Below are 25,034 nucleotides of genomic sequence, written 5' to 3' on the forward strand. Positions count from 1 at the left end.
ATGAAAACAAAAGATGGCTAGTTTAATGTGAGAATACTCTTTTCTTGACCTTAAGACATCAGGTAAGTGTACCAGGTAACAACAGTAGATATTTTTCTTAATGACCAATACTTGAAATGCTACCAACAAGGCCACAGGAAAAAAGCATGAGAAAAAATATCTGAGGCTACAAAATAATGAATTACAGCAATAAGAAGAGTAATCTATTTTCTACAGATCTCATGAGATAATGCTGATTGTAGGAAGCATTTGGAAATTTGCAGAGAAAAGCAAACCTGACCAAAGCCCTCCAGCCCTGAGGACAGCATTGAGGTCAGAGAGGTCATCAGCTTGTTCCCATGAAGGAGGTTATTATATAACATACACTGTCTAGGCTCAAAACTCTTCTACAATAGCTCATTAAGATCTTTCTGGTGAAAAGTAAATCCTTGTGAGAAGATTTTGTCTCTCAGTGACCTAATGTCATTCATATCTAAATGATATTTTAATCTCTTAGCCCTTGTGGAGATATTTGCAGGGAATACATCTTACCCATGCCCAGAAAGAAAAAGGAGGTCATTGCCTCTCTTCAGAGAGAGAATATGGAGAGAAAGGATGATTCCACCTTTCCTAAAAGGAAAACGTGTGTAAACATGAAACAGGTGTTTATAACTACATGATCGAATTCCCTGGTCATGTTTCCTTTAAGGCATGAGATAAGCTCTAAAAAGATTTTTATTCAATTACCATCTGAATCAATGTGAGCTCCACTCACTCAAATCCAGTAACAATTAAAAGAAAGCTGCATAGAGAAGTATTTCAGAAGATAGAGATGCAGACTTTATCTTGAGTGACTTTATTAACCCCCCCTCAAACAGAATCACGCACACAAATCTCAAAGATCAAAAGAAATCTAAAGCATTTACCCCTACATCAATTTATGTTGTGTTTTTGACAAGATACATTTCAAGCACATCTCGTTAGTAGAGACCAGGAGTGAAAGCAATCTATCTAGATTCTGCATCCAGTAATTGAATACAGTCTTCCTTTCATGGTGTGACATAAAAGCTCTCAATAATCCTCTGAGCTGAGGATTTTTTGCATATGCTAATGTAATGAACACAGAAAGCAACAAGATAAGTGGACTTGGTCATTGAGGCACTACCATGTCTGTAAAACTTTTAAGCCTCTGTCTCAACTTATTTGTAATAATTCTGAGTGAAGATAACCCAGTTAGACTGGACAGCCAACCTCGTTGAAATGCCTTCAAGCTCAAGAAACTTTCCTTAGAATTTATAAAGGGTTTTCCAGCCCTCTGTGAGCTGATTCTTGTTTCTACAAGTAGTAAGCGGTATGCCTCACAGAGTGTCTGCAGCCTACAACAAAGACAAGGATTTGTAAAATTTGGCATAAACTAAGTCCCTGAAGAAGCCTGCTTAAATTCTCACATCATTTTTCATTGCTGAATATTTAAAATGAGACCTTAATTTAGCTTATTTGTATACAGTGAGAGTAAATGTTGAACACATTCTACAGGTTTTAAGCATCTAGCACTGTGACTGTGGTCTGTGGATGACACTGCTTCAAGACTAAAATTAATAATAAAAAAAAAAGATGTATCCAATCCTTCCCTGTACAAGAGGACATCAACTGATTCAGCATCAAGATATGAAATTATGCAACAAGACCATCTTTAGTTTAGATTGTTATTTTGCCTGCTTTTTGAAATCATGATGGCAATTCAGAGTGTGGTACTCTGTGTTCTGGTTACATTGGCTGTAAAAGTTTTTATTTCATATTTCTTATTTACAAAAATAAAATTTAAAAAACCCCACCCTTATCCTACAAGCAGAAGAATTTAATTCCTGGAATCTTTTCTTCTAAACTCAAGGCATTTAAACAAATTTTAGCCTTGCTCTGTAGAGAAAGAGGCCTCTTCATCAGTATAATTAGGAAGACTGGGGAAAAGGGAGATGTTAAAATTTCCAGTCATTACAAAAGGAGCTGGGAAGGTCTGCACCACAGGAAAGAAGTCTTGACAATCCTCTTAGCTGAACCACTCCTTTATGTAGACTGATCACCTTAGAAAGCAACGAGATGGGTGGACTTGGTCATACAGGGACTGCTATGACTGTTAATCTTTCGAGCCTCAGGCTCAACTTCTTTGCAGTATTTCTTCTGAGGGAAGATGATTCGATACGTTAGTCACCTGCTAGCACACACTCACCTCCAAAACCAGCTGCATGTGTACCTCCCCTGTGCTGAGAGTGTACAAATGATTTACAAACTCCCATCTCATCTACCTGCTATATGCATGCTTATCCTAGACCTGCTTGTTCTACAATAAGAAAGTAGTAAATTTCTCTGTTTTCTCACAGTTTTAGTGCTTTATTGCAGCTCTCAGATATTGGGGTATTTTTCAGCACATGCATGTTTGAATGTTTAAATCAGGGCTCCTCACACTTTTTAACCAGGGGGCCGGCGCGCGGATGCAGTGGCAGGCCGTCATCTGCGGCTGCTCGGTTCCCCCCGCCCCAACCCCCGGCGGGGGGGACAGGGGTGTCTGTAAATACCGGGGGATTGAGGACCCTGGGGGGCCGTATCTGGCCTGCGGGCCGTAGTTTGAGGATACCTGATGTAAATCCTTTCAATCTCTGAACTGTTTGACATATATGCAGCACTTTAGATGGGTGACAAGTTCCTACTCTCTCATTCTGATCCAGCAGTGTAGGTGAGGTCCTGCCAGGTTTTTTTTTCTCATGGCATGGAGGAAGCAACCAGCCATCCTTGGAATCCTAGATTTCCTGGGAAGTTCCAGTGCAGGGAGAAGAAGGCAGAACTAATAAGTATGGCACAACCACATCCAGTTTGATTTTGACCAAATTAGATGAGCCGATTAGCATTTTGAGAAAGTGACAGGAACACACAAAGTCTTGATTAACTGGTATCAAATCACAAGGTGAAATTTTCAGGGGATTCTTGATCATAACTAACTAAATCCAAAACAAACAGAGAACATCATTGGAAGAAGGAGAAACTGAAGATTTTTCATTACAAGAGAGTATGAATTTAAAATAAGACAGAAGGGAAAGCGATCCACCTGGGGAGATATTAGTCAAATTTTCTTGGTTACAATTAGCAGCATCTCCAAAGAAGTAAAAAAAAAATCTTGTAAGAGAACAGAACATTTATTTTATTTCATGGTCTTTTGTTTTTACCAAAGTCAACATGTAAGAGTATTTTCATGGGACTAAAAATCTACAGAGTGGAACAAAGAAACAAGTGAGCAGTACAAGACTCTGGATTTCGGAAGACCCAGGAATTCACCATCTCCCCTGCTGTCTGAGGAAGGATCTGTGTGTGTCACCCAATCTTCCTGCTGCACAGAAATCTCTATGCATGTGGCTGGGGAAAGATGACAATATTTTGACTCCAAAATGTGAAATAGCATCTGTTCTGCTGCATCTTTGTCATTGTGTTTTAGTGTTGAGTCAATTACAGCGTCTACAGATACTGGCTGCAGTTAGTCTCCAGGCTCTGGAGCTGCAATATTTAGTTGATTCAAAGAAAAGCAGTTAATTACTTTGGTAGGAGTTCTCTCACCAGATAATTTCATATTAGGATTTGATGCACTCATTAAAACAAACATTTTTCTTTGTGCTACTTTTTAAAAACTTACTTCTTGTCCTTAAAGTAACAGATGCATTTCTGATATAAGCCTATTACTCTCTGTTACTTTGAACTGGAAACTCTTAATTAAAAGAACAAACAAAACAACTGATAGACTTGCATCTCATGATGATTTATTAGGAAATAAAGGTCAGCTTTCCAAGAAGATAAGGTATGGCTGAGGTTAATGCCCATAGGGATTCCTATTCTGAAATCAAATTTCAATTGGAAAATCACTTAATTTACAGAACAATCTATGCACAGATTGCAAAATAATGGTCCTAGAACTTGCAGACTAAGAATAAATACATATTGAATTGCTAAAAAAGTTAGGTGCAAGGTTCTGATACTGTGATATCTAAAATCAAAACAAGAAATCTGAGAAAAAGTTTATGTATGTTTTCTTCCATTCTGTTTTTACTTTCTTAAATACTACCTGGAAATTAGATTTCTTTATAAAAAATGAGCAAGAATTACTACAATGTGATTTTATCTGACTATAAGGCGGATACTTTGATATTAGCTATACAAACCTTTTTTTTTCAGAACATATTTTATATGTCCTGTCCTACTAAAAGTGCTTATCATTTATCCACACTGATATTTCAATTGAAGTGTTAGTGCATGGCCTGAAGTGGATGATACTCACTTGTACTCACCTAGTCACATCACTGTGCATGGCCTTTGTTCCAAAGAACTTCCAAGATAACTGTTAAATGCAGATGATGTAGGTTTTGGAGCAGTGTACTCTCATTGGAACAATCTGTTCCTCAGCCACACAACCTCCTACTCCTTCACAGATTTGCCGGCACTTGTGTCCCAATATGTCAGGTGGAGCACAGTGCTCAATGAAGCTTTGATTTGTGGTGCTTTGCACTACATAAGCACACAGAGGCTCCTTTTCAACCCCGTTGTTCAATGGGTCAATGTCACCGTAATAGGACAACAGCTCAGTTAGGGAGGACACTTCCCACTCAAGATGATGGGCAGGAACGTCAGAGCTTTGGCTTTGGCTCCTGGCTCTACATGGACACTGCAACCATGAGCAAATCACTTCAGGACAGTTCCAAAACCTGTGCCGTGGTTATCTGACGAGGCAAACTGGTTATTGCTTGATAGGCACTTCCAGAGTGCTGATATGATCAGGCTGTTCACCATCCGTGCTTGTAGCTGCATCACTCTAAAAGAAAAGGGGCAGGACCTAAAATGTAGGTGAAGAAGTCTTGTAGCTGAAAATGCTGTGATTCCCCTCCATAAAAGATGGATGACAGCTTTTGTCTACTTAGTGTATGTAGCCTGTTAGCTGTGTGGAACAGGATTTCTCTACATACTGTCTTGCCTGTGCAAGTGATACCTGTTACTATGGGATCCCAATCTCCATTAACACAGTAGTGTAAAGGTATGGTTTCCAAGTTCATAGTCAACAGTAATCCCACTGTCCTGGTTTCAGCTGGGATAGTTGATTTTCTTCCTAGTAGCTGGTACAGTGCTGTGTTTTGGATTTGGTGTTAACAATAATGTTGATAACACACTGATGTTTCAGTTGTTGCTAGGTAATGCTTACTCTAAATCAAGGACTTTACAGTTTCCCATACTCTGCCAGTGAGTAGGTGCGCAAGAACGCAGGAGGGGACACAGCCAGGACAGCTGACCTGAACTATCCAAAGAGATATTCCATACCATAGAACATCATGCCCAGTATATAAACTCGGGGGAGCTGGCCAGGAGCTGATCACTGCTCAGGGACTGTCTGGGCATCAGTCAGTGGGTGGTGAGCAATTGTATTGTGCATCGCTTGTTTTCATGACTGTTGTTGTTGTTGTTGTTATATATTTACTATTCTTATCTCAACCCACGTGTTTTACCTTTTTCTGATTCTCCTCCCCATCCCACCCATGGAGGGAGGGGGAGGGGGGGAAGAGTGAGCAAGGGGCTGAGTGGTACTTAGTTGCCGGCTGGGGTTAAACCACTACACTCACCTAGGCGCTTCAGTGTCAGTCATGTTCGTGCATGATAAGACAGACTCTGCTCTTACTAGGAAGAGTAACTGGCAGTTTGACCTTCCCTTCCAGTTCTTCATGCCTACTCCCTCATCTCTGGTATCGATATAAAGCAATCTGATAGGTGTAAGCTTTAAAGGAACTCAAAAGCTTTTCAAACATATGCTCTGAAATGAACCCACCTAAGCTGTCATTCTCAAGTATTCAGGGTTCATCTGTCAAATTTGTCACACCAAAAATGTTTCACATGACCATCCCTGAATGTCATTAAGGTCAGCCACTGCTCTGGAAATGAGTCCTCTGGAGTGGCTCACAGAACAGCCTCTGACTTGCCTAAGAAATCCCCCTTCAATATTTCCCTCTCTTGTTTCACAGCAGGGGTGTGCTCAGTCTTATAACAGCTGCTTGAACAGTTTCCTAAGAACAAGCCTCCCACACACCCCCTCTTTTCCGTTCCAGTCCTGTTTAGTGAAAGTGTGTGACTGTTCCAGTCCTGGACCTCTTCAGAGTAAAGAGACTAAGAAGCATCATGGTTTTCAGTGGGGTAGATAAAATCCTGTAATGGTGAATGTTGAAATGTTTTTTATTATATCTCTTATGTTAGATCTGGACCAGGATAATGGAAAAGCCATACACTAACTCAGTAAATTCCATAATCCTTGAGGATCTCTTTTAATAAGAGGATTAATTGTAAGAGCTGATAAGTTGATGTGTGGCTCATAGCACATTATGATTTCCACTCTAACTAGAAGCAATATCACTATGACTTAAATCTATAAAGTGTCTCTGTAATTCTAATAAAGCAGGAGCCTTCTCTTCCAAAAGGATAGAAAACCAAAGGAAAATTAAAGTGAACTTTTCCTTGGTCATTACATTTTGTTTAGTATATAGCAGTATTATTATTTATGGTGTTGGAAGATATTGTGGCAAAAAGTGATCCGTATTCTGAGCGTGTGGCTACAGTAGTTTTAGGCGTGCCTATGTTTTAAAAAAATTTCAGATACCTGATTTTGTGTTCAAGAAGCAAAACTTGGGGGGGGGGGGGGGGGGGGAAGGAACCATGAGAAGAGCTCACTCGCTGTCTTGTCCCTTACCATCAAGAAACACAATTAATGTCCTCAGTATATGTGCATTAATCATTGTTAATAATTCTGTAACCATCAGAGTTCTGCTCTGTTAATAGTCTAAGACCCAATGGAAAAGACGTCGTTGCCAACCTCTGCATTTGGATGTCAGTTAGTACCACAGCCCTCATCAGAATCCCTTTGGGTTCAAAACTAAAGTAGATGTTCACCTTCTTTATAAGCAGGTAATACTGACTAAACAGAACAGGTCTGTCACTCTGGTGCACCTGATATGTTGAGGTCCCCATATGTACTTATCTGCCACCTTTTCTTAAAAGCTGAAGGAAGCTTACCTATAGTGGCATGGAGACAGTAGCACTTGTGGAGGTTGCTTTGCAGTCATTCACTCTAGGTTGCTGTTTAGGCGAAGGAAAATGTTCTAGTGAGATGGTGGCTGAAGGAAATTATGATGTAAAATCTCTCTTCAGGACAAGACTGATTTCCTTTCAAGTTTCTCATTTTGGTAACCAGCACAGAAGCAGAATGAATTTCCTAATCTCAGTCCAAACACATAATGCATTCATTTTAGAAGCTATATAGGTCCAAAAGACCAAGATGTTAGCATGTCTCTGCCACTAATGCAATGGTAAATGAGCAAGCATAATTTGGGGAGTTGAATACTAATGCTTCCTGAATTCCAGATGATTGCCATTATTTTTTTCTATTTTTTTCATTCATCATTAAAAAGAGCAAGAAAAACAATGGTATGATTGTGGTGTAAATTATTACCTTTTACTTCAAAACTGTGGTTAATTAGAAATGTACATTAGATCAATAACTGATGTTCAGTTTTGCCTAGTAACTTCTGATAATAAGCAGATTATAACACCAAGAATTAAAAATACAAATATACTTGGCCAATAAAAAATAATAATAATAAAAAAATTAGTCCAATTATACTTGGCTTTGTAGGTTACCTTTAACGTGCTTGGGAAAACAACCTACCAAAGGTCAAGATAATGCCATTGAAAAAACTGAGCATAAAGAAAAATATTCTTATCTTCAATTAGGCTTCACTGTAGCTTCTGAATGCCCTTCTCCCACACTGAAGAGCCCAGCTAACCCATCCCTGTTCCACGTTCCCATTAAATCTTTAGAAAAACTGCTGATTGTGTGGCTTTAGTATAAGGTTTCAAAATGTTGCAAACAAACAGCAAGAGAGAGAAATAAGAAAATACAGAGACTGTTTTACAGAATCTGTAACTAAATATGGCCCATTGTCTACTTGGGGAATTTCTCAAGTCAATTGTGGTAGGGTTTTTTTGGGGGGTGTGTGCCCAGATGCGTTTGTGAGGCTTTTGAATGAAGAAGACTGTAATTTAGCATTGCACTTATCTCCGAAAGTCTTTATATAAGATGATGTTTATCATCAATTTATGATACTTTCATATTAAACAATAATTCAGACTTTAGCAGCAGATGCAAAGTTCTTGAATAACTTGCACAAAGTCAAGCTTGAAATGGTTTTGTGCAGGGGTTTGAAGCTGAACAACGGAACAATTCATTTTCTGCCACAATTCTGTGCTGAAATAGCTTTTCTTCTTAGCTTTTCACTCCGAAGCTTTATCAACTCCTTTTGTCTATATATTTTTTTTAAAAAAATAAGAGTTATGACACTTTCTTCTTATACCATTTAAAGCAGATTCAATATGTACACACATTCTCTCATTAATACAGTCACAGTTTTATTTGCATTTCCAGCCGCGTATTTGTGTCTCAGATGTTTTTTTCTAGCATTAGCTCTGGACATACATTCAAAATAGCGGGTCTTATTTTTTGAATAGTGGGAACAGTAAAAGTTTAGAACTTGAGTTTGAAACTCTAAAGAGATTGCTTGATTAATTACAAGTGGAGGTCTAAAGAAAAGGTTCAGAAAAACTTGTATTTCACACGTTATTGAAATAAGTGGAGTATCAATAGAAGAATGGAAAAGTCTGCACATTCTGAAACTTTATTAAACATGATAGTGTAGAATGTTAAAATAAGATTATGCCTTTGCATTTTTGTATTGCCAGGGCACTATGAACAATTTGAAAGGGACCTTGAAAAATTTAAAGTTGTCTAATCTGAAACACAGCTATCCAGTATCTGTCAGTCACTGCGACAGTGGACTTAGGAAGAGAAAATATGCCATAGGCAGATAAACTGTTAACTAAAATATTTGAATAAACCTATATTAAAAAAACCCAAACACAATAAAACCATAATCAATTTGTCTGAGAAAGATTGACACTTTTGTGTGCAGTATTGCAATACAGTATCTACAAAATCAGTTATATCCCATTGGGGCTATATCATCAAGCTGAATATTTACTCAGTCAATGGATTATATACACTGTGCATTATGATTTCTTGATGTAGTCAGTCTTGCTAATACAAATCTGGGAATACAAGTGAGGTCTGGTAGAGACAAAAGAAACAGAATATGAAATGTACCTGTTGTTTTACCTTAATAAGTCTAGTAGCAGCTGAACTAATTGATTCTGTGATTGAACTGTTGACTTGCTTTGGCTGAAACTAAGGCTGCTATTGTAATTGGTTCAAGATGATGAAGTGGAAATTTATATAAAGGCCATATGACGGTGGTGTGATCTGAAGCAAGTTTCTGGAGTGATTGCTCTTAGGAGCTGAGTCAGCTTCATTTTCCTGTTGTTATGATTTTCCATCAATATATTTATATGGAAACTAATATTGTAATTTCATTATTTAAACCCAGATTTCAGTTTGTAGTTAGCCTACAATCTTAGTTTTTTAAAGTAGTAAAGATAGAAAGTTTCACAGTTTTAATTAGGTTTCTTTGGGTATTTTTGCCATGTCAGGTAACCTTTAGCCTTCATAGAGGACTGAAGAGTTATCTGTAATCTGTTCTGTCTACAGCCTTTGCAATGCTTATTAAGAAAAGATCTGAGTAGCTGCTGGTCCTGAATGGTTTGCTTCTCACCTACCAGTTGAAACCAACATATTGAGTTAATTCCCCATTTTGTTTAATAAATGGGAGCAAGTCATCAATTGTTTACAACTTAGAAATAGGAATAATAATTAACTGATAAAACATAGTATTGAAGAATGCGATACTTTATTTTGAACACAAGATGGACACTGGATTGCTCTACTGCTAACCAAACTCCTGAAAGAACAGCATTTCCTCATGGTTCTGTTGTCAGAGGCAGCTTGCAACCTTGGGATCTAAGCCAAGCAAAGGACGTTACAAGCAGAAGCCACTGAAAATCGCATTTTTTTAATTAAGCTACAAGCTCTACTCAAAATTATACAAACAAAACCAAAAATGTATTCTCTCCCTAAGAGTTTCATATTGTGCCCTTAGTTCCTCCAATATTAAAGTAAGGACAGAGTGCAAAAAAGCAATTTTTTTTGATGAATTACATGAATAGGTTCCAATCCAACTTCTATTATATCCTGTAACATTTAACACGAGTGTCACTAGAAACATTAAAATTGCTATAAATCTTGCATATAAAAGCATGAAAACTCATTGCTGTGTTAAATGGTCATGTGGTTTCTGACTACTCAGAAAGTTCTGCTTCATTTCTGTTTGTTAAATTGCTGCCTATTCTGTTTGCCTGAACACGGCACCTTAGTAAGTACTCGCATCCTTGATTTACCTGACAGACACCTAGACGTGGTGGTATGCAGCTATGATTTTGGAGCAACGATGCAATTCACTGTCTTTGCATGCAGCAGGCAATTGTGCTCTAGACTAAAGTCGTATTAGAAGCTTGGAAGTTTTACCGTAGATATCAGATGGCCTGGGATGGACCATAGGTTCCTAGTTTCTTAAGGAAAACTTTTGTTTCTGATCAGGACAGAAACATCACCTCTCTGTCTAGATGTGCTGCCTACACAGGCACCACAACTGTCTTGAAGACAGAAATAAAGTTATGCTCACTGGGTTCAAACCCAAATGTTTTATTTTTAATTAGAATAAATAAAATAAAAATCAGAAATTAAGTTTAGAATTCAAATGGTATTTGAAATGTGTGCCTCAGAATTAAGGTCTGAAAAAAACTTCAGTATTTTAGTTTAACTCTCCTGAGAAATGTTCCCTGAGTTCTGTTTACAATTTAAGTCACATTTGGGTCATTATTTGATGGTCTAAGTGGAACTTAAGTTAGACAAAAGCTATTTGCACTTCTCTGCTACCCTGAAATGTAAGCATACACCTATGCACCTTGTAACATTTTTTCCTTCCATTTCTTTTAGTGTGGGGGTAGAAGCACCGATGCCTATTTTCAAAAGTGAGCTAGCATTTCACCATATGAATCTTTTTTATGAAAATAGAGATGCAGGCTCCTGATACCATTTCCAAAAATAACATATTGGTTCCTTTATTCAAGATCATATCACGTTAGCAGAGAAGCTGAGCATCTGATATGTAATCAATAAATCTGAGCATTTCACAGAAGTAAATTGCCCTCTGAGGAGGAATTGATCTCTAAAGATCATATTTTAAAAAATGTTCCATCTTTATGAATAAAAGATGGGGGTCATGTCACAGTAATAAAAAGACAGACTGGAAAACAGGTATTATATAATGAAATTCATTATGTGTCCTCTCGTGCTATCTTAATTATATCAGCAGACAAAACCACAAGTGTTTCACTGTTTACAGCTGAGATTTTTGTGTGTTCACGCACCATTAAGATGGAAGGTCTCATAGCAATTTCATTGTATTTGTGCTTTTCATTCTTATTTTACTTAAGCATGCTTCAAAATCCTGCTATATTTCTGCAAAATCCTAGATACACCAGAGCTGTCTCGCACACATGGTAGTAACACTCCAGCATCTAAGGTTAAATCCTTCAGATTCAGAGCTAGAATTTAGGTTTAACAGGAAGGGAAGACACCATTCTGTAAGTCTGCTGATTTGTAATGCAATTTTCCTTATGTCATCGGTCCACAGCAAATTAAATGAAACAAATAACAATGTGCAGTAGAAAAGCTTGTAATTTAAGAATTATGTGGATGACACACATGAAGAAGCTATGACATCATTTGTCATCAGCCTTTCTTGTATCTTTAAATAATTCTGTCTAATGTGGGAGCTCCCAAAAATAAGTTATAAGAATCATCCGCAGTTTGAAATCCAGAAAATACTTTCTTTTATATGTAAGCTTCAGCCTTGGAGACAAAACAGGGGCTGTATGAGAGACAGGTCTCATTTAAAAGAAAGTGAGCTTGTTGGGAAGCTTACAAGATACAAAAAACTTAAATTGCAGAGAAAGCTAGTTCTGGACATTGATCCTGTTCTGTTGCGCTGAAGAAGCTTTCCCCAGCACAGGGAATCGTCGTGCTGTATACAAACTGATATACGAAGTCCACCAATCTAACTTACACTGTTAAATATTTAAACTAATGTTTAATGTATTTTAAAAATGAAAATGTGATTTCACTTAATTATGATGGAGCTGTAAAATGCTTCCTGGACCAAACCTGATCATATGCAACACATAATGCTGTACTTTAAACACGTATGTAAGACTTGTGTACCTTACACTGTAAAGGCAGTGGCAGCGCTCTGCAATTAGGAATGATACACCTTGTTTGCTGACTTGGGAACTTGTGTCTTCTTACTTGGGAGTGCAAACTGAGTGGGGATTAGTGAAACAGCTCACCAAAGTCCAGGACATTAGGAGTCCAATGCTGGTGGGGGATGTTTAACCACAAAATGTCCAAGAAATCAAGTAAGAAAGACAAAAGCCCTTCTTTCATTTTTCTCTTCTGGGAAAAATTTGGATTTCTTGTCCATGAGTAGCAGAGGAAGCATCTATCACATGAGGCTAGGGAATGCACAGCTGCAGTGTTGAGAAAGCTTCGGTGACTTGGGATGGTTAGCTACCTTCCTTCACTAAGGACTTTCTGGGGGGTCCTATTCAGCACTGATTGCCATTTGTTACCCATTCACCATGGAGAATTTAGAAGGTCCTAAGATGGGCTTAAAAAGCTGATGGATTTAGGCTGTCACAATCCAAGGTTCAGACCCAAAGCCTGGACAAATCAGACTCCTTTTTTAATTTCTTGGTGAATTCTTATTGTCCTGGTTTTGTCTCTGATAGAGTTTTCTTCTTAGTAGCTGGTACAGTGCTGTGTTTTGGATTTAGTATGAGAATGATGTTGACAATACACTGATGCTTCAGTTGTTGCTAGGTAATGCTTACTCTACATCAAGGACTTTTCAAGTTTCCCATGCTCCAGCATTGAGTAGGTGCACAAGAAGCTGGGAGGGGACACAGCCAAAACAGCTGACCCCAACTAGCCAAAGGGATATTCCATACCATAGAACATCATGTCCAGTATATAAACTGGGGTGGAGTTGGCCGGGGGCTGCCAGTCGCTGCTGGGGGGCTGGCTGGGCATCGGTCAGTGGGTGGTGAGCAATTGCATTTGCATCACTTGGGGATTTTCCCCTTGGGTTTTTCATTACTATTATTATTATATCCTATTTTAACTGTTTAATTCTTATCTCAATCCATGATTTTTATCTTTCTTCTGATTCTCCTCCCCATCCTCTTGTGGGGTGGAGGGAGAGTGAGCAAGTGGCCGCGTGGTACTTATTGGCCAGCTGGGGTTAAATCATGACACGCAGTGCAGAACTGCCCCATCCTTGGGCACGTGTAGTGCATATTTCATTTTCATTTTCTTTCCTTTCACAGTATACCTTTTTTAATACAATACCAGACATATGTAAATGAATACATATAAACTGTCACAAACTTGTGCCTGATTGTAAAATACAAAACATATTGAAGAGAAACTAAATAACAAAAAAGTTGAAGAAAGGGGTTTTTATTGAAGTAACAAAGCCACACATCTTTAAAAAAAATTTGGAAGTGATTCAATGCTACTGTTAAACTAAAATGCAAAATTTATTATGGCTTTGGAGTAGTTCGTACTAATCGTTACAGGGAGGAGTGCTTTTGTATTCACACAGGCACGGTGGGATGGTCTAACAGGGCGCATCACCTTCAACAAAACGGATGGCTTACGGAAGGATTTCGATTTGGACATTATTAGCCTCAAGGAGGAAGGAACGGAAAAGGTAACCAGATCTTAAGTAAAACAATGACAAAAAGCTCATTTGACAGGGGCGTAGGAAAGGCCATTCTGCTCAGCTTGAACCTCCCACGCTTGGGGTAAATACAGATACTCTCAGGATTATTTAAGTCAGAGTTAAAACAGAGCTAATAAGGTTTTTTATTATTTTACAATGCATACCTTGCAATTCAGGGTATGGGATAGGAATTAGAGACTAGCAATGTTTATCTGAATGGAAATAATTATTTTAAGTGCACATTATCCTCAGTTCTTGCCGCTATAACTTGGTGTGATAAATTAATATATACAGATAAAACCTAGACTTATCTTACATATACTACTTTTAGTAAATGTGACATGAGGGAGAGAGGAAAGAAGGTGCTGGAATAATAACCTCAACGAGAGCTGAGATGTTAAAAATTCATCATGTTTTTGAGATTAGATTAGGTTTTTTTCGTTTTCGCTGGCCCTTGGCCAGCAAACACAGGCTCCCGATGGGCACCGCAGGGCTCCCTCCACCACCGCCTGGGAGGTGGCTGCTGGGGGTATCCAAAATCCCTAACACAAGGGAATGCCACCAGCTCATGTCAGCTGGAGACAGCGCTGTCCCTTACTCTGCCTACACTGGCTTGACTGAATGATAATTGCTGATGGGTTAATTGAGACTTTACGTATAATTGCTCCCACACAGCTCTCCAGACTGGTTCTCTTTTCATTTTTAATGAAGCACTCTGTTTATTTTTCTCTGTACCAAGGCTGCTGGCGAGGTTTCTAATCATTTATATAAAGTGTGGAAGAAGGTTTGTACACAGACAGGTGATGCAAAAAACCTTTGGGCTGGGTCCTCAGACTCATCCTTTGGGTTTTGATAGTGACTCTCATATTGCAGTTTAGAGACAACAGTCTATTCAAAAGTATGAATTTTTCTGGTAGAATAGGTTTCATTCCAACTTGAGACACTTTATTCCAAACAGTAAAAAAGATCTTGTCAGGATTCAGCATTTTCACCAAAATATTTTTTAATTATTATTTTATTTCTTTGGAGCTGTGCTTTTTCCCTCTTTGAGTAGAGGCTCCTGCCTGCAGCAAAAGCATCCTTTTCTCAGCTGTTATCCTTGCTAATTCACCTAAGATTCACCATGAGTGGTAAATTTACACCATTTCAAGTGAACATCAGCAGCAAGGACTGTTTTAACGTCTGGGGTTGTGGGTTTTTTTGCCTCCCACAAAATGCATACTGTGCAGGCAATGTTTGAGTATTGTTGACTCAAAATTTTGACAAGTGTGTTATTAGCTCCTTACAGAAAATAATATAGATGATTAAGTGGGTGCTGACATTCACTAACGTGTGGAAATTGGAACTAAGCTTGTTTATAAAAGATCTAAATTACCCCAGGAATCTCATCCCTCTTTTAACATGAGGTGCCTCTGCCTGGTGGAAAAGGCACCAAAGTGGGAGTCAGAGACCAGCTCCATGCGCTGCTCCCCACTGGAGGTACAACCCACAGCTGCCATTCTTTAAGGAGACGATAGCAACTGCATTCACCACCTTTAAAGTGTTCTGCAGTCACAAAATAAAAATTTCTTATAATGCTTTGAATTATATTTTGTACATATTTCACACAGATGTTATTTCCCACTCCTCCCACATTCACAGTTTAAAAAGGTTTTGGGTTTTTGTTGTTTTGGGACGTTTTTTAATGCCACAAAGTAGACCAGTGTAAAACATCTTACAGCACTCATTTGGTGTTCTTATAAAGCACATACTTCATAACCTTGTTTTAATCTTCCAGTGAATCAGGTTGAGGCACAAAGACCTCCATTTCCCTCATTACTGGTGAATAGATCATCCTACCTGACATGCAGAATGCTATTGAACCAATCTCGCTTTTGACTCTAGGCATTTTGTGTTACGCTGAATTGATTTAAACCAAATTACAACTGGTTCAGAGCACAAGCTTGCTGAGAAGGACATATGACACCTCTCAAACTTGTCACTAAACTGCAATAAATCCCCCGGATTCACCATAGTGATGTACTACCTTGATCTCATTCTTCCAGTGCCCCTCCAACCTCCTCCATCACTCTAATCAAGGTTGACCTGCGGTGTCATTCTTTTATCCAGACATAGAGTGGTCTCTTCTGGTGTGTTTTGTATGCACTGTGACTGTGGCACTCCATGTTCTTCATGGTTGTTCTCCTCTTCCCTGCTGTGAGCCGATAAAAGCATATCAAGTCCATAACAATGAGCAGAATGGCAAAAAACTCAACCACCCTGATGTAAATTCAAGGGCACTGGTTATTTGCTGTATTCCTGACACAAGCTATCATAATATCCAACATTTTATTTCCTGTGTACTTTAAAGATCAATTTCCCAACCTGATCTACTTTTGGAAACAAAAGGAATGACTGATAAATGCTTGAATAATTAATTTTAAAAAAACGGCATGACTATCCCATTAAGGATACCTTGGAAACAAAGTTTGTGAAAGGTGAAAGTAATGGCACCCAGGGACACAAACCCAAAGTTTGTTTGAAATAATACAGTTATTACCCCAAATCCATACTCAGCAGGCACAAACTAATCTGCTGGGTTTGGTACAAAAGCAATGCCATCTCTGCTTCAGTTAACATCCCCCCCCCCAAAAAAAAAAAAAAACAAAAACCAAAGAGCCCAGCCTGGGTCTGAAATGACTGGGCATCTGACTGCAGATAGAGACCTTCAGTGCACCGGGCAAGTCAGTCAGTTTTGTCTTAGACTTAGTTGGCAGCTTTACTGAAAATCCCAGAAGGGAGGATCTGAAAGTGGTTCCCTCTCAGGTAGAGCTGAAACATGCTGGCAGAGCAGCACAGGGATGTGAAGGGCTCTGTGGATGGCCAGTGTCAGTGCCCCAAGCCATCTGTCTGTTGCTCTCTACAAATCTCCGATACAAGCTAAATCGCATGAGCCAGCTCCTTGCCTGGAGTTTTCTCACATCAGCCCTCAGCCATGCTATGTAAGTAAATCCAAAGGAGAAAAAAAAAAAAAAAAAAAAAAGGTGCTTTCATTGTGTTTAGGTAAATGTTTATCTGAATAAATCAACAGGCTTATAATTTCTGCCTTCACAAGGTGTAGATCCAAATCCACTGAAATCATGAAGATCTTCCCCTTGAGGCTTTGGATTGGGCACTAAATACTGAAATTTGTCAATATCTCTGGGGCTAGAAAGGAATTTGCCTTTGGTCACTTGTATTTACTGAACAAACACTGATCAGTGTGTGAAATGGTATCACCTTGATAGCTCTGACATACATAGCATTCAAGAAATGACAGAATAATCTTTGCTAAACCTGCTGAAGGCACAGCGGAAGCAAAAGGCCAATGCATCCATCAATCTGCCTCAACATATTTATTCAAGCTTTTAATCTGTTGTATTGGAAGAGAGAGAGGTCTTGCCATATGTTTCAACTCTACCATTTACAAATTAAAAAAAAAAAATCATAAAAACAGACATTTGACATTTTTTAGCAGGAAACAAAGTCAACATGTTCCACTTTTGTAGCAAATTGCCTAGTATGCCACTGTATTGACATGCCTTATACTCTTACAGCTTGTTCATTTCCACCTGCTTTTGAAAGGGCAGTATATTCCCTGTTTTCTAAATCAGCCATTTGATGTTGCTGCCTTACTCAGACCTACAGTTGTTTCCCTTCTCTAGCATTTCGTACTGCTGGTGTCTCTTTCTGTGGTGACTAGAGCCAGTGCACCTTTCCTAGGTGGTGAGCATTTAGGGAAATGTTTTGGCTCACTGCAACCAGGCAGCCGCTCACCCATTCTCTTCTGTGCAGATCGGGGTTTGGAACTCATACAGTGGCCTTAACATGACGGACAGCAACAAGGATCGGTCGACCAACATCACGGATTCATTGGCTAACCGGACACTGATCGTCACCACCATTTTGGTAGGTCTCACCGGGCAGAGCTGGCACCGTCAGCCACACTGTAGGATGCAGGGACTGCTGATGCTGAGTTGCAGGGCTCTCTGTGGCCACCTTTGCCACCTCCACATTGCACTCCATGGCTGTTTTCTTCCACACTAAAAATGCTTTGTTAAACTAGCCTGCTTTCAAGCAGTTTTTTTGATGTAGACTCAGAATCGACGTACACGTTCATCTACCCACAAGATCGATTCAAAAATACGCTGCTGCCAAAGAAAGGCTCTTGGGAACCTCCACCTCCAGAATTGTTTAGCTTACTTCAATATTTCAGAGGCAAACCCTGCACACTTTTCTTACCAGAAGAATTATCACACACAGATACCCAGCTTTGTAGTCAGTGCTTACGCATCCTTCCTTTTTACTGAAAATGAGATGAAGAGGACAGAAAGAAAATAGCAAAGAGCAGATAGAAAGACTGAGTTATGGCCTTAACTATGATAAATGGAAAATACGCAGCTGGGTATTTATGAGTTGTTTTGCCTCATGCTTTCTGCCTGGCCAGTAATGCCACTTTTTTTTCAATTATTCTTCCTAATTCCTCAGGAGGAGGGAAAGAGCTCAAAGGTTCCTCTACATTCCTTTTCTATTGCCAGAGGTGTTTTGCCACATTAAACTGCAGAAACCTGCTTGCCCAGATATTCTTCTATCCAAAATCCTTTAAACAGAAAAGCAACAAGGTACTTTACAACCTACCTATGCTGTTCTCCATTCCCTCATGTGAATACCCAGTCAACTTACAGTGACCTTCTACATTTGAGGGTTTTTTTCAATAAAGATTCATCTTCCACAGAATATAAAATTTTAGATTCCCCTTATGATCCTCTTTTCTGTTGTTTAGGCTTCTCTCTCCTTCAGTATCCTTTCCTGTCCCTTAGGATGGGACAATGTAGAGCACGGATCTTGGGTCTCATTTTGGTGCTGCTAAGCACTACTTTAATTGAAGCTCCTGGGAGCTATGAATGGTCTGTTCCACTGAAAATTAGGGCCCTTTTGCTTATCACTAATTGATTCACTCGATTTGTTAACACACCTAAAACAGCTTTTAATGGACACAGTAAATTACTGGTTTCCATCTAATTGCAATCCATTTTTAAAGTATCAACGTAATTTAGGGAAACTGATATAATCCAAAATAAAACCTTATTTCTATTGCTACATGTCTACTGTCTTTTCCTATAGGAAGATCCCTATGTTATGTACAAGAAGTCTGACAAGCCCTTGTATGGAAATGACAGATTCGAAGGTTATTGTCTGGACCTACTAAAGGAGCTGTCAAATATTTTAGGCTTCATCTATGAGGTCAAACTAGTTTCTGATGGTAAATATGGAGCCCAGAATGACAAAGGAGAGTGGAATGGGATGGTCAAAGAACTCATAGATCATGTAAGTCTGAATCCTCTCTTCATTCTTCTTTCACCTGCGGTACTCTTTACATGAAGCCAGCCCAAATGAAACATTTGCTTTAGTTTTCATTTTTCTAGAGCCACTGGTCTGTCTTTATTGACACTTGTCAGAGCAGGAAGTCATCTCTACACCAGTACATCTGAACCAACCATTTGCAGGTGTGGAGGGAAACCACCCCCAGTGGGGCAACGGCACTGACCTAGCACGGGTCCTGTCCACCCCTTGGCTACAAACTCCAACAGCAAAGGCTAAGCTTCCAGCCCATCTCTCCCCTGTGGCAGCCTCTGCCGTGTGGATGTAGGATGCCCCTTCCCAGACGCTCTGGCAGCCCTCACTCGCAGTCTGCCCCATTACACAGGACCGAGCCCCATGCCCCTGGTCATACCTCTCCTACTCATGTGAAAGTCACAGATTTCCCTCTGCCTGCAAAAAGAGGAAACAGTATTGTGTACCAGCTAACACCCCATCAATGTTAAATTTGGTTGCACTCTTCAGATTTATAATCTAATTTGGCTTAGCTTTTAATACTTGGGGGAAAAAATGGAAGGGATCATAGTGTGATGAACATGAAAAAGAATGAGTATTTTCGCTTTTGTGTTTTCAGAAAGCTGATCTGGCCGTTGCTCCTCTCACTATTACCTATGTAAGAGAGAAAGTAATTGATTTTTCCAAGCCCTTCATGACTCTTGGAATCAGTATCTTGTATCGGAAACCCAACGGGACAAATCCTGGTGTTTTCTCCTTTTTAAACCCTCTTTCTCCTGATATTTGGATGTATGTTCTCCTAGCCTGCCTTGGAGTCAGTTGTGTCCTCTTTGTCATTGCAAGGTAAGTCAAAGATGTAGTTTTAGATGCATCCACATTAACTACCTCTCCTCCCGCAGGTGTTGCATGGGCTATGAGAACTAGATGTTGTATAATACTATCCTAAGGGTTTTATCCAGCCCTAAAACATAATGTTCTAGAAAGTCTCTTGCTGTTTTCACATCAACACTACTATCACTTTTATATATTGCAATGTGATGAGATTTTACTTTCCTTAAGGGCTGAAAGGAGAGAAATATCTGATGAAATGTGTCAGCCTTTCTTTGTCAGTGCACAACACCTCAGCAGACTACATGTTGAAAAGCACTTTATATTACTCACATGTAAGCACCTCTCTTTCCCACTAGCAGTCCATACAGTTAAAAGGTAAGAAAAAGGATGTGAACACCTTTTTGCTGAAAGATGTTAATTAGGTCAGGTAATATCCCCTTGAAAATACAAAATAACGTGGCTGGGACACATTTTTCCCAGAGAGGACAATCTGCAAGGTGAAGTATACTCCGGTCTCTCTCCCAGCGCTGCCCTGAGGTGTGCCCTGCCTGCCAGTGGCAGTCTCCCAGTCATGTCCCCATTCAAAACCAGCAGAAAATAAGCACATACACAGTGCTTTTCCAGATGAAGCCAAAGCTCATAAAGTTCGCAAAGGCAGGTGTGCCAGAAAATGTCTGGGCCAGTGTACCACACAGCCACATCTCCAGAGGGCCAGCAGAGCACTATACCCTTACCATTGAACTTTACCTTAAAAACTCTAGACAGCTGATATGGTCTCACAAACCTGGATACAAGCTACTTATCATGGCCTTCAGAAAGCATGGACCACAGTCTGGGAGTCAGTTGCTCTAGGGCTTTAAACAAGAGCAAACCAAGCATGAAAGAAAATGAACTTAGAAACTTGTCAGAGGAAATTGGTCATTTGAGGCGTACTTTTTTTCTATGCTCTTGAATACGCCTGGACTCCAAATTGACATAGTTATTGTCCTTTTCTTCAGATAGTGGCCTTGGAATTTCATTTCCAACTCTCTTTATTTGATCTCATCCTTTATTATTGCCTTCATATGAATTAAAACATAGATATTTTTATTAGTGCTTCACAGACATTCACATTGGGGTTCCTTTTACTGAGGATCCCTAATTAAGCCTTTCCCCAGTTCCGCTATGTATTGTTTTGCATACACAACAATATATTCCACATTAATAAAGTGCATGGAAAATAGCCTGAGAAAACATTTATGCTATGAAATATAAGAAAGGAAGTGGTGTATCAGTGGAAGTCCACACATTCACATCACAGCAAAAATTACAGAAATGCTGCAGTTTTTATTGCAAATAATGGCATTTGACTTTAGGAAGTCAGCAATAATGTATATATTCCAATGTATGCATGCACATACCTCATTCAAAAGTCATGAAATAATTGTAATCTGAAAAATTAACTCTGATAATATATCACATTGTGCCTGACTTCCACTTCTGTGTGAGCCAGGTCAAATTAAGCTCTTGCTGCTTTGCCTCCAATTCACTGGTTTCCTTTAATCAAAAGACACAGCCCTGCAAAACTTTTACTCACATGAGCAGTTCTGCTGAGAGTGACTGGCCCTGGACATACATTTCTCTGTGGTCCACTGAACAACCCTTGTTCCAGGTGGACAACCTATGTGAATGCCTTGCTTGTTTGCGTTTTTCTATACTGGTACCAAAGCACAGAAATTTGTGGGATTTGCTTTTTCCTCTAAATTGCTGAGAATGTGAAGAAGGAGGAGGGAATTTGAGGAGGAGAGATCATGGTTTAACTTACTAGTGTTGGCTCTAGGTAAAAGGAAGAGCTTATCCATCCCTGGCACCTATGGGGCTGTATACGATTAGTCATGACTTCCCACAAGCTCTTGCAGTGGCTCACTGTACCATAAATAATAGCTCTTACTGTATGCAAATCATGATCTCATTCATGACTAATATTAAATCTGCTTGACTGTGAGAGATTGACTTCTCTGCAGTTGTGTGCCAAAACTAAAAACATCCCACAATTCTCTCCACCTCAGAACAGGCGGAAGGGAAAACAAAGCCCGAGTTAACCTCAGTGCTTCTATTTTTTTAAATAACAGCGTCGAGTTTACAAGAATAAATAAGCATCAGGGTCCTCTGTTTGCGCGCAGAGATGCCTACATGCAGGTGTGTGGCCCAGAGCAAACCAAAGGGAAACATACAGTGCTCACAAATCATCGTCTATGAAACCTGTTCGCTTTTCTTTCTTGGTTGTTAAATATTACTCCAGATCACAGTGTAGCCTTTGGGTAAAACCATAGGTTTGCTCTGTGTAACTGTGATACATTTTGTTTCCGGAATCTTTCTAAAAAGCAGTAGTTCCAGGAACAGCATAACTAATGAAGCCTGATTTCCCTACAGATTTGTGTCTCATGGTGGATTGTGATCGCCAATTGAAGTTTCTTTGTCTGTTTGTTTGCTTTCCCTGCAGCTGAAGGATTTATAGGGGATCTTTCCCATGCAGATTAACTGATAGATAACAAATTGTGAGCTCATCCTGCAGCTTCTCTCCTAGTGGGGCTGCTATTGGAACGTTTCACAACACTTGCAGAAGCATAATAACCTCTAAGGCCTCTACCTATTTGTCAAATTTAGCTAAAATTAACTAAAAGGCTTAAATGTCATTAGAGGTATAGACCCACACATATTCATAAGACAGCACAAAATCTGACTTGTAACAACTGAAATATAACAAGTTTGCATATCACTCTCATAAGCCACCTATTCTAGGAAAAGAGGAAAAGAACGTACTAGTCCAGCAAAACAGTTAACTGATGTTTTTTTTTTCTGAAACAAATGCCTTTTTTGAACTGATGCCTAAAAGCAGTGCCTGATTAGATGGCAACTACATAGGCTGAAGAACTACACAAAATTGTGTTCACATGTCATCTTAATTTACTTTAGACTTTATAAATATTAATCTATTCCAAGAAGCTAAGCCATTCTTACAGTCCACATCTAGACCTGTTCATGTCTCCAAATACATCAAAATTTCTGTAAGATTTGCCGAACGTTTCAGCAAATATTGGTTAGATTGGTTTGAAGAACCTCAGGAAGCATCCACTTTTTAACACTGCTACAGTAAATTAAACGGTTAACAGTATTTTGACATCAGTTCATGGAAGACAAATACTTGGGAATAATTTTCATAGACTGGGATAATCTTCCTGTTATTTCTTCAGACTTTTCAGCAGCTGAATAATTTCTCATTTGTCTTTGAGCCTTATGTAGCACTGTCGTTGTATTAATTTTTAAACTCAAACACTGAAATTTTTATCACTGTGAAGGGTTACAGACTGAAAAAACTCTTTTTGTAAGTACCCTGGTGGTGAATGAGCAAGGCATTTTTTGCCTAAATTTCCTTTTACTGTTAATGCCATATAAATTGTGCTGTTGGTGTCAATGTTGTGAATGATGGTAGAGCTAGGTAGCTGAGGTAGCCACCAGTGGTGAATAATGTCACACGGAGCCTATATAAGAAGGTGCTTAGGTGACCTTGAGCATCTCATCTTTATCAGAAAACTCAGCATAGCTACTGCTCAAGGCCCAAAGAGGGAGAAAACCAGGGAAGAATGGCCAGAAAAACAGCAGGCCTGAGCACTGACATAGAGCTGCGTTGGAAGCCAGCCTCTTCTTAGAGCTCGGCACAGCAATAGAAACACAGAAGAAAATCAGCTTTTGCTTCAAGGTGAAAAAGAAATACATACCCTGGTACCACATTGATATATACACCTAGAGCTGTAAAAATCCAGTCTGGCAGGAAGAGTTTTGCTGCCAGAATTTCATTGCCACTTTCTAGCAATGGCTGTTCTGCTCTTCCGGTGATGGAGACATTAGAGGCCAACCTACTGAACATGGTGGTTGTGTGAAACAATGCAAGGTCCCAGCCTTGGACTTCCCAGTGAGGTCAGGCAGAGTTATTTGTACATCTTCTTACTGTCCTGTGTTAACACTCCGGGACCCTGTGGGTGAACGCTTAGCGTGGGACCTCTTCACTTCTATGGCGGTTGGCAGCTCAGGCAACCTACAGGTCCTAATTCTGGGTCTCTTGCTAAGGTTGTTTCCCCAAATGTGCACCAACAGGGTTGGGGACAATTTTGTTACTACACAACAGTTGCTTCCATTATTCTAGAACAAATCTGAAACATATAATTTGGTGATTGCTTTTCTTTTAACTGGTGTATGCAAAACTGTTGTGTCTTAAACCTGAAAACTGTGCCTTTTGTTACGATTTTTAATAGTATTGTACTAGTAATGGTAATATTGTGCAGCTAATGGCATCCTAAGCTACATACTGTTTCAATTAGTGGGTTCATTATAATCAGAGTTCATTGCTTCAGCTAAGCAAGGCACTCTGCTTGCAACTGTGCATAAATTCAATGCTTTATTGTCAAAACAGTAATTAAAATGTATGGGCATGACATTGTCAATTTAAGCTATATTCATAAACTTTATGAGGAAGTATGCAGCAAGCCACACAGCTGTGGGAAGCAATAGCAGACAAGGTACCTTGGGGAGAAATGGTCCTTAACTTAGCTCTGCCAAGTGTTGTGCAGAGCAGAAGGGGCACAGTTTGCAGTTGCAGGATGGTGTGCGGGAAATAGGGCAGAGTTCTTCCATTAAAGGTGCTCCTCTGTGTAATTCTCTCCCTGCAATGCCGACAACGTGACCCTATAATGTACAGGCACTGCAATTGCTCCCAAATGCCTTCAAAGGACCGGCAGCCTTTTGTCCCACTGCCGTGGCAGCCTCGCGCAGGGAGAGCACGTTCAGCATCCAGCATCTCGGCTACAGACAGCTAATGATGGTTGCCTTTAGAGGACTTCTACTCCTTCATTATTTTTTAAATGCTTTACCAGGGAGCAGCCATGTGACTTCCAGGTGTCCCCCTGCCCCCGCAAATGTCTGTCTGTCTGTCAGCAGCGCGGGCAGGGAAGCCGTGGGGCACTGCAGCAGCCT

At 39.6% G+C, this 25,034-nt stretch overlaps 1 protein-coding gene across 3 annotated transcripts in view; it reads left to right on the forward strand.

Annotated features, from left to right (window-relative positions):
- The window catches only part of GRIK1 (glutamate ionotropic receptor kainate type subunit 1), a 177,381-nt gene that overhangs the window by 120,858 nt on the left and 31,489 nt on the right, over window positions 1-25,034 (forward strand). For 2 of the 3 annotated variants that reach the window (XM_040582822.1, XM_040582823.1), the window contains exons 8-12: window positions 13,722-13,829; window positions 14,581-14,625; window positions 17,655-17,768; window positions 18,984-19,187; window positions 19,813-20,036. In XM_040582822.1, the coding sequence (XP_040438756.1) occupies window positions 13,722-13,829; window positions 14,581-14,625; window positions 17,655-17,768; window positions 18,984-19,187; window positions 19,813-20,036 (695 nt within the window). The remainder of the gene's footprint in view (window positions 1-13,721; window positions 13,830-14,580; window positions 14,626-17,654; window positions 17,769-18,983; window positions 19,188-19,812; window positions 20,037-25,034) is intronic. The other variant, XM_040582824.1, reaches the window with a different exon arrangement.

Source organism: Falco naumanni, chromosome 2, assembly GCF_017639655.2.
Source record: "Falco naumanni isolate bFalNau1 chromosome 2, bFalNau1.pat, whole genome shotgun sequence".
NCBI lineage: Eukaryota > Metazoa > Chordata > Aves > Falconiformes > Falconidae > Falco > Falco naumanni.